The sequence below is a fragment of the Diuraphis noxia genome, unplaced genomic scaffold, assembly GCF_037042655.1.
Source record: "Diuraphis noxia isolate RWA-SAM2 unplaced genomic scaffold, SU_Dnox_SAM2 contig0002, whole genome shotgun sequence".
Lineage (NCBI taxonomy): Eukaryota > Metazoa > Arthropoda > Insecta > Hemiptera > Aphididae > Diuraphis > Diuraphis noxia.
In genome coordinates this window covers 25,842,060-25,852,470 of record NW_028301712.1, presented here as the reverse complement: position 1 = coordinate 25,852,470, position 10,411 = coordinate 25,842,060, and the positions used below count along the sequence as shown (strand labels likewise).

General features: G+C 26.6%; 1 protein-coding gene across 1 annotated transcript; it reads right to left on the bottom strand.

Moving 5' to 3' along the window:
* Positions 1-6,558: 6,558 nt before the first annotated feature.
* On the bottom strand, positions 6,559-10,373 carry LOC107161610 (ATP-dependent DNA helicase Q1-like). Its single transcript, XM_015508090.2, has 12 exons — positions 10,176-10,373; positions 9,715-9,879; positions 9,458-9,637; positions 8,983-9,113; positions 8,537-8,711; positions 8,315-8,481; positions 8,122-8,255; positions 7,782-7,977; positions 7,490-7,644; positions 7,046-7,224; positions 6,793-6,975; positions 6,559-6,726 (listed from the first exon to the last, which is right to left on the bottom strand). Exons 1-12 carry the CDS (start codon positions 10,192-10,194, stop codon positions 6,626-6,628), a joined length of 1,785 nt encoding a protein of 594 aa, XP_015363576.2. The 5' UTR covers positions 10,195-10,373; the 3' UTR covers positions 6,559-6,625.
* Between the last annotated feature and the right edge of the window lie 38 nt (positions 10,374-10,411).

Sequence of the window (10,411 nt, the reverse complement as noted above, 5' to 3'; positions counted from 1 at the left end):
AACAAAAATTAAAGGAAAAACGGGAAATTTTATGCACAATCAGTTTTCGACAAAATCGATTTTGATTTTTGATGTAACTTAAAACAAATAACCATAAAAACATGAAATTTTCACCATGCAATTTTCAAAAATGTTCGACTTCAGTTATTATTATTATCAGTCATATTATTAGTTTTTTTTAAATAAATATCGATAAAAATTTATTTGTTAGGCATAAAAGCATATTGTTACAATAGCAGTTGAAAAATAAAAGAAATTCATTGTCACAATTTTTTTATAAGCATTCAAAGTTAGGTTAGGTTAGTTAGGTAAGTTTGCCTAGGTGATTTTAAGCACTTAAGCCGGGCCTGCGAAAGACACAGGTGACTCTTTTTCGTATAATGCGTAACGGGTACCCGGCCGTGGTTTTTATTATTTTCACTTTGGTTCTGTCGTTCTGTGTGACGTGGTCGTTTGTGTTATATTTACATGGCTGATTAATTATTATCATATTTTTATTCCCTGTAATTACTGGGAATTTCGAATTTTCATGATTAATTATTAATTATAATATTATTACCTCAATATCAACAGAAGATTCATCATGATAATATATTATGACAAAATGTAAATTTAGGTACAAAAATCGTACATTAAAATCAAGTACCTAAAGTTGGGTATTTAAACATTTTTACGGCGGCATTTTATACAAACAAATGTATTAATTATATCATATTATCATTGGTTATAAATATTAGTATATAAAGATTTAATGTTATGCACATATGCATGTTACATTTGTATTGTCATAATTATATATTATATATATATATATACCGTGTGTCCCAAAAAACAGGGGCCACTTTACCACTCATTACCATGAAAATATTTTTCAATTCTGTTTGCGGGACATTAAACTAGACTAATGGATCATAAATTTCTATGACTTACAATTTTTTTAACTCATGTATCTTGCGCATGCGCAATAAAACTTACATTTTTTTAAATGGCAACCTGTAATTTGAATATCATATTCGGATTTATCGATTTTTTTCAAGCCATTTTGATGTATCAACTTGTGTCCTAAACCCAAAATTGACTAAACTAGAGCCATGGAGAATTAAAAAAATTAAAAAATTAGTAAATCTGTTACACTTTTAGATGAATGTTGAGATTAAAACTAACAGATAAAGTTAGATAGTTGACATGAATATAATAATTTAATAGGTATAATAAAACATTTTATTTTTATAGGTATTAAATAACAAAACATTATCCATACACAATTAAACTATATCTGTACATAGGCATTACTTTATACTAGGTTCATACTATTATTTAATAAGTACATTACAATTAAAAAAATTTCAATATTTTGCAATACGTTTAGTTTTGCAAAATGGTTATATGAACTACTGTAATGTACTTACCACAGTAAAATCTACATTATTAATTTCATAAACTTATTCCAAAGTCATTATGACCATTGAGATTCAAACATTCGAACTTCACAATCAGTTCAGAGTGTTCAGACTAAAATTTCCTATTACACAGCCTTAATTATGGTAAACTTAGGTATCGATTAATTAATGGTTAACATACACGCCTGTTTCTGTAAAAAGACATCTTTAAACTTCTAATTAGCTAATGTAAACTGTAAGTTGCAAAGGTAACAATGCACATATTTTGTTATATAGAACGTGTTTACTGATTAACATTTAACGTACGTTTAATACGCAGGGTAGTGATTTATCCCCTGATCTATACAATGGCGGCGCCAGAATTTTAATACCAGGTGGGCCAGGCTGGGGCCCAAATTTTTTAGGGAGGGCCAAATTGTTGACTTGAGATATATATATGTATATAAACAATAGTGATGACAGGCAGTTGCGCAGAGGGAGAGGGGGAGGGCCAACTTCCAATTTTTCAATTTTTTTTACACTTCATCGTGTAAACTTACTAAAACAATGATTTGTAAACATGTATTAATAGTATTTATTTCCTAACAAAATACATATTCATGTAAACATTTTTTAATTTTTATATTGATAAATATAATATTTTAATATTTTAAACTGACAATAAACATTATATTATATTGTAATACCAATTCAATTAATATATTTTATTATATACAAAAAAAACAATACAAATAATAAGATAAAATAAAAAACAACTGTGTTTAAAGTTTAAATTAAACAATTAAAACTTTTAATATTAATTATTTGTTCACTTAATAAAAATTAATTGTAAATTATAAGAACGATAAGATAATATATTATATAAGTACCTATATAACACACCAATAGCAATAAAATACATAATAGGTAATATAAATAATTTATTTTAATAAAATTCTTCTATTATTATGACATTCAGCAAAATTATTGATTATATCCTCAATATTTAATGAATTTGCTTCAGGTTTTTCTATAGCAATTATGCTGAAGCATAGAATTTCTCAAATATGATTTAATCCTTTTCATACATGAAAAAGTTCTTTCACATGCCACTGAGGATACAGGTATTGTAATTGCTATAGTACATAACTTGTATAATTCAAAAATGCTAATTGATAATCCAATAAAAATTTATGAAATTGAAAAATAGTTTTTATAGAATAGTATTTTAATTCAAATTGTTTTATTGATTTTCTAATAATGTTTAATTCAGAATCTAAAGAATCAATATCGCACATAGGTATAAGCTAAAGCAAATGGATGAATAAGATTTTTATCCAAAAAATTACTATTTCTTGGGTTCATTACACTAATTCCCATCAATAAATCTTCGTTATTAGAAAATCTTTTACTTAGTTCAGCATTGATTTTATATATAATAATTAGATAAAGGTTTTTTCGAAAATCAGTTTGTGAATTTAATACTGAATTTTCCAATGAACTACCTTCAACTATAAATTTTTGCAAATGTTTGGGTACCTAATTTTTTAACTCTGTTTTTTTCTTTATTTTGTGCAGAAGGGTGTTTTATATTTAATTTATTTGCCATTAATTTGGATTCGCTATATAATTTTGAATGATAACTTAAATCATTTCTTATTTCACAAAAGTGTTCTTTAAGAGAATCAATTAATATAATTGCTTTGGCCATATCAGCATTTTTATCTTGTAAACATTTGGTCAACAAGTTAATTTGGGAAAGTAAATCATTAAAAAAAACTAATAAATATATAAATTTAAAATCCATGTTTTTAAGTAAACCAGTAGCTTCTGAGAAACGCATACTTTTTTCATTTGAAATCTTAAATAATAAGAACAGTATAACTTCCAAAGTAGCTTTAACAGCTCGACATGTATGAATTTAAGATGACCACCGAGTTTTTGAAATTTTTAAAATTTGTTTTTGGAGCTCAATAAACTTAGAATGAATTGAAGATCCAGATATAAAATTATATAAATGTTGTAAACAATTAAAAAAAAAATTTACTTCATTTACATTTTTTGCTACATCTACGAGAACTAATTTAAGACGATGATTATGGCAATGAATATAAACAGCATGGGGAACTTTATTTTTAAATAAAGCTTGAACTCCATTAATTGAACCTCTCATAACATTAGCTCCATCATATGTCTGTGCAACACATTTATTTATATCAATCTTACATTTACTTAATTTTACTTGAATATGATTAAATAATATGTTTGCATCTAAATTTTTTACAAGACAAAACAATATTATTTTAAAAGTATCTAAAAATAAAATGTTTTCCCTTGTATTTTCTTAATCATAGTTGGTTAATAATCTAAACCCGTAGTTCATGGAATTTTCAACAAAAATATTAATAACATTGATTAATATTTAATAATAATTAATAACTAATAAGTATAATTTATTATTTTCGTATTCAGCCGCTGGAAAATACTCGTTATTTATGAGGCTTGAAAGCATAGTGCATAGTTTTCAATTCATTCAAAATGTTGTTCACGCCATCTATTATGACTTAATATTTTCATATTTTAATAAACCTTGATTTATTCATGAGATATTTTTTAGTATTCTAATATGATTAAATTTAATTTTTGGGGTGGGCCACAGGGGGGTCAGAGATTTTTTAAGGTGGGCCCGGGCCCACCCCTGGCGCCGCCACTGGATCTATGTAATATATTCACAGCAGATATTCCTCAATCTTGTAACACCCTTCTTGCAACATACGCCGATGACACAGCTATTCTTTCCTCTAGTTCAAATCCTATCCTAGCTTCAGCTGCACTCCAGGATCATGCTAATAAAATAGACGAATGGGCCAAAAAATGGGAAATCAAAATAAATACTGACAAATCTGTGCAAGTCACTTTCACGTTAAAACAATCTCCCCGTGAATGCCCTAAATTAATCATCAACAACGCCCCCATCCCTGTCCAAACTGAAATAAAGTACTTAGGCATAACCGCATAACACTCGATAAAAGACTTACCTGGGGCCCCCGCCTAAAAGAAAAAAGAAAATCAGCGAACAATAGACTTCACCTCCTCCGACCACTCCTCAACTCCAAAACAAACTTATTATATATAAGTCAATCATAAGACCAGTCTGGTCTTATGGAATAGCAATCTGGGGCCCAGCCAAGCCCTCGAACATCAGGCTAATTCAGGCTTTTCAATCAATAGCGCTAAGGTTAGTAACCAAAGCCCCCTGGTACGCTTCAAATTCTACCTTACACAATGACTTAAAAATATTAACTACCACTGAACTAGCCAAAACAATGTATAAACGTTTCCATCAAAATTTAAGCACTCATCACAATACTTTAATATCACACATGTCCTTCCTCACCCTCCCAAAAAACCCACCACGCAGACTAAAGCGAAAATGGTGTAGCGTGTTAGAGACCTATTAAATTAGTAAAGGAGGTGTTACCATTGGGTTTCTTCCTCATCACGTCACTCATGCTACTTTATTCTGTTTTTATCTTATTTGCTTATTGTAATTATTGAGTACAGATTGTAAATTGTCTTTCTTAATAAAAAAAAAAAACCTACGTTTTAGGCTTTAGCCTTTAGAACGATTTATAACCCAACTTAATGTTATTATTTGTTATGATGGCATTAATATATGTTCGAATATTCGGTATAATTATTCTGATAATGATCATAATCGAATATATTTATAGATCTAAAATTAATTGTTAAATTTTAAATATCGATGCTAGAGTTAGGTTTAGGCACTGAATAGATAAATTATACCTAAAAATAAAAAACAGGTATATTAAATTATACCTGTGGTGACACACCAAGTGACACATTCCTACTAGAAATTCAATAGGCTAAACCGAGTAAACCGGTTTAAGATTATAATTTTTTATATGCAATAATTTATCATTGAATTCAAATATAACATACCTTACGATATGCTCCACAAGACAAAAACCACCGTATCCACTTTGTCCAGCTTTTGGATTCTAAGAATAAAAATGAATGGATTGAATTTACTGTAATATTTTGGGACACCTAAAATAATTAAATGCTTTAATTTTCAGTATCTTTTCAAGTTATAAACTAAACCTATTAGTTATAGTAGATACTTAGATAGAATAAAGTAAAAAAATTCTCAATAGTTTTCAAAAGCGTCAAGAAAACAAGAAAAACAGATTTATATGCAAAACCCAATTAAATATTTTAATTTTGTTTTAAGTGTCACTCTAAAAACTTTGGATACATACAATTTTTTCCAAATGTTTATTTTATCATTGACTATTCATGACTTATTTTAAGCTATTTATAGAGATTTTAATGTTTTTTAATCTATAATAATTGATAATTGTCAATATTTTTTTGGGTCAAAGAGCTTAATTTTTAATCTAAATAATTAAACTAACATTTGTTTTATGGTACAAAAATTGTCTTTCCATAAAACATATTCACATACAAAAAAAATAAAAACACAGTTGAGTTGCAGTACTGATTGCCTTTCTATCAGGGTTAATTGTCAATTTATGACAACAGAGGCGGTTTGAGTATACTGTTTTTGGTACACTGCACCGCCAATGTTAGGGGGGTGGGTGGTCTTGGTTGAGCATGTGCTGACCGCAATGTTTAATTTTAGTGTTCAATAAATGAAAAAAGTAATAAAGTACCTAATGACATAATATGATAAATGATAATCGTGGCTTAAACTGTCGAAAGCGTCGAGTTAAGAATATAAGACCTTATAATTATAAACCATAAACTTATTAAAAAATATTTATTTGTAATCTCTATTATGATGGTGGTGGGGGGGGGGGGGGGTGTCTATATATTGTCTTGTACCACCAAGTATAATACATTCAAACCGCCTCTGTATGACAATATAACATTCAAATTTCAAAATCTCATTTTCATATTATACTTTTATATAATAGTATAAATATGTATAAATATATAGTTAAAAAATAAAAATAATAAATAAATAGTGAATTAATCACTGTTTAGTCTGTTCAAAAACTGTTATTTGTGTATAATGATTTATTAAAAACATTAATTCTAGTAACATACTCAATTTAAGTGTATAGTTAAAGCCTATACTATGCAATAGAAGCAAATTTAAATTATATTTTTAAATAATTAATAAAAATATGTCTTATTATTGAAAAATATTCATAATTTTATTCAACATAATTTCATCCAATAGAACTATTTTAAATAAATTATTTTGATTTAAATTTTTTTAATACTGGTTCACTGGTTAATTCTTGGGATATTTCCATAAAGATTTTATTTTCTTTTGTCACCTTGTATTGATTTGTACCTATGAACAGTGATAATGTCAACTAAAAATATATGAAATAATCTAATAATAATAATTAGTAATCACCTTTTTTGATATATGAAATAGTAGAATAAGGAGTAAAATGAAAGTCTTCCATTAAATATCCTTGTACAATAAGCTCACCAAGAATCATTTCAGCTCGTGTTCTTGAAAATACTGGAGACTGTACATCAAACAACAACACTTTTTTGTTACCTTTACCATACCAAGTATCTATTAGCATTTGAGCTGTAGAAAATGAATAATTAAGTTTTAAAACATACATAACATATTTTTAGTTAAAATTTTATAGACATGCCTGTAAACTTAATTTCATTTTCTGAAGCTGCATTTAATATGCTATACACATCCAGGCAATATTTATTTATACAAATAGACTTCACAGTTTTAGGATTACAACAATTATCACACATTTCATTACAATCATCTGATTCCCATGATTCATCAAAATGAGTTGATATTAATTTGCGTCTACATCTATAAGTTTAAAATAAAAATAAATCAACAAGATAATATAGAGGAAAGCTATCAGAGGCGTCAAGAATTGGTTTTACATTTTTACTGATGGCATATTGTACCATATTGGTATCGATTCAATATAGGTAAAAACTAAATTTACGAAATTGTAAGGTGATTATTGAATGATAGGTGAGGAGTAGTAAATGTCGATTTTTAGTATTTTATTACATGTTTTTCAAATTACAGTGCGCCTCTGGTAGTAATTAAACATCTTTGAACTTACTCTTTTACATTTAAACAATAACTTATCATAGAGTATAAGTTAGGTAACCCAGTCTGTGTTGTAAACACCATTGTGCTTAATTTAAACACATCACTTAACTTATAATATAATAAACAAGTAGAGGGTTTTCCATCTCTTCCTGCACGCCCACTTTCCTATTTTAATAAATTGTAAACATATTCATAAAAATATATATAGTTAATTGTTTTTAGTTATATTTAATGCAATTAAAAAATATACCTAATATAACGTTAGGTAACATATCCAATTACTAATTCTTTATTTCTCTTACTTGGTAAAAATTTTCTATTGATTTTGAAAGAGTGTGGTGAATAACAAATCTCACATTTGGTTTATCTATACCAAGACCAAATGCAATAGTAGCTACTACTACTTGATATACACCATTCAACCATTTGTTATGAACCTTTGATCTTAGAGGTCCTTCTAGTTGGGCATGATAAGCACCAACTCTACAGCCATGTTCTCTAAGTATCATAAATTTAATGTTCATTTAAGTCTTAAATGTACAGAAAATAGAATATTTTTTTTTAATTATGAATTTAAAATTAATTTAGATTCCTGGCTAAAAATGTAAAATAAATATATTTACTTGCTTATAAATATATTACTTTAAATCTTTTCGTAAGCTTTCACAATCTTTAATAGATGTAGTGTAAATAATTCCTGATTGATTTTTGAACTTATTTTTAAGCAGTGATGCTAATTCCTCCACACATTTTTTACCTTCAGGCTTCAATTTAACCTTATGAATAATTTTAAATGTTAAATACAAATTGAAGCTAAATTATTAATATTATATACTTCATAATATAGATTTGGTCTGTTAAATGATGCTTTTAGTAAAGCACATCCTTGTATTTGTAATAGCTTTTGTGTATCAACAATAACTTTTGAAGATGCAGTTGCAGTAAGACCCAAAATAGGAATATCAGGAAACATTGGTTTGAAAATTGTTAAATGTGTATAATCTATAACACAATTAATATTAAATAAAACTTCATAAAAAAAAACTTAGTAAAATACCAGGTCTGAAATCATGTCCCCATGTCGTACAACAATGAACTTCATCAATGGCTATTCTTGAAAGATATTTCAAGCTATGAGCTTTTTGTAATTTATTCATAAATGTTTTACTTTTGGCAATTCTTTCTGGTGTACAATATACAATTTTTAAACCTGATTTAATGTCAGTCATCATCTAAAAAAACAAAATATTTTTCTTTAAAAGCAAATGCAAAATAGAGGGAAAGTGGTTTAACCTTAACCGTTCTCCTGTGCAGTAGATTTCAGTAGGTATAATAATGTATATTAGTATATTAGATAATATTAAAAATATTTACAAGTAACATTTTAAATTCACAAATAACATTTTTTGCTCCAAAAGGTGAAATAAAAACTTCATTAGAAAATACATTTATCTATCGCTTCACTTCCATAAAATATAAAAAAAAAATAGGAAATATTAATACCTGAAATAATAATTTTACATCTTCTTTTGATGAATAGGAACTTATCATTTTAGCCTTAACATCAAGTTTTTGCATTTGGATTGTCTGATCTTCCATAAGTGACACCATAGGACAGACCACAAGAGTAAAACCTTATAAAACAATTACTTTGTACACATTTTTTGGATACGCGGGAAAAGATATAAATTATATAGTAAGAGTTAATGTTAAAACTATAATAACATAAGTATTATAACTAAAAAAATATTAATTGAATAATTTCATTAATGTTATATGACAATATAATACACATACCAGATTATTTATTTATAATACTATATTATGTGAAGCATGATCATATTGGCTCAATATAGAAGTTAAACATTTAAATAATATTTTACTAGATATTCTGAGTAAATTTATGAAAACAATTCAAAATACTATGAAAACATCTCAAAAAATGCATTAATATAAATTATAATAATTCAATAGATACCTTGATCTATAAGAGCAGGTAACTGATAGCAAAGAGATTTCCCTCCGCCAGTTGGCATAATAAGTATAGCATCATGTTTTGACAATGTAATATTAATAGCTGCTAATTGTTGTGAACGAAAAGTGTTCAATTTAAAAACAGTTTTTAAAGTATCTTGTACTCTTTGATGCCAAGGAAAGTCTGTAAAGATTAAAATTATAACATTATGCCTTGTAGTATTACATAATTTGTATTTTTTAATGTTATACTTGTAATACCTGAGTGAGTCCATTTATTCTGGTCACTAATAGAATTAGTTTGTTTTTGATATGATAGCTGTTTCAATTTTTCTTTCTGTTCTAATAATTCAGCTTTACGTTTTTGTAGTTTGATAACTTTAACATTAATTTCTTTTAATTCTTGCTCAATTTTTGATAGTTTATCTAAAATTGAGAAATGTTTATAATATATGCTTTTTATTATGTTTTAAATACTATTTCAAAGTATTGTATATGAAAAAATTATTAAAAGGACACAATAGTGAGTTTAAATCTCATTTCAAATATCTATACTAAAAATAGGTTAAAGAAAAATTAGAAAAATAAGAAAAAAATATTTCTGAAAAAGAAGTTCACTTAGTTTTATTTTTAAATTTCACAACCAAGTTACAACATAATAAATACGTATTAATTAAAAAAAATTAAATTGTGTGGAAAATGGGTTATAATATGGCTATTACCTTCTTCGTCTACTTCCATTATTTATTAATTACTATTTATTTGTTAATTACAATTTAGAAACGATAAATAATTCAAAGAATTCAACAAACAAAAAAAATATTAACTTATATAAATGGAACACTGGAAGTCTGGAGAGCAAAAAACTAAAGATTGAAATTTGAAAATGACAAGTAGTAAATTTTTTTTAAATTTAAAATTTACAATGCTTACCACAATGTTACTATTGTTCTGTGAT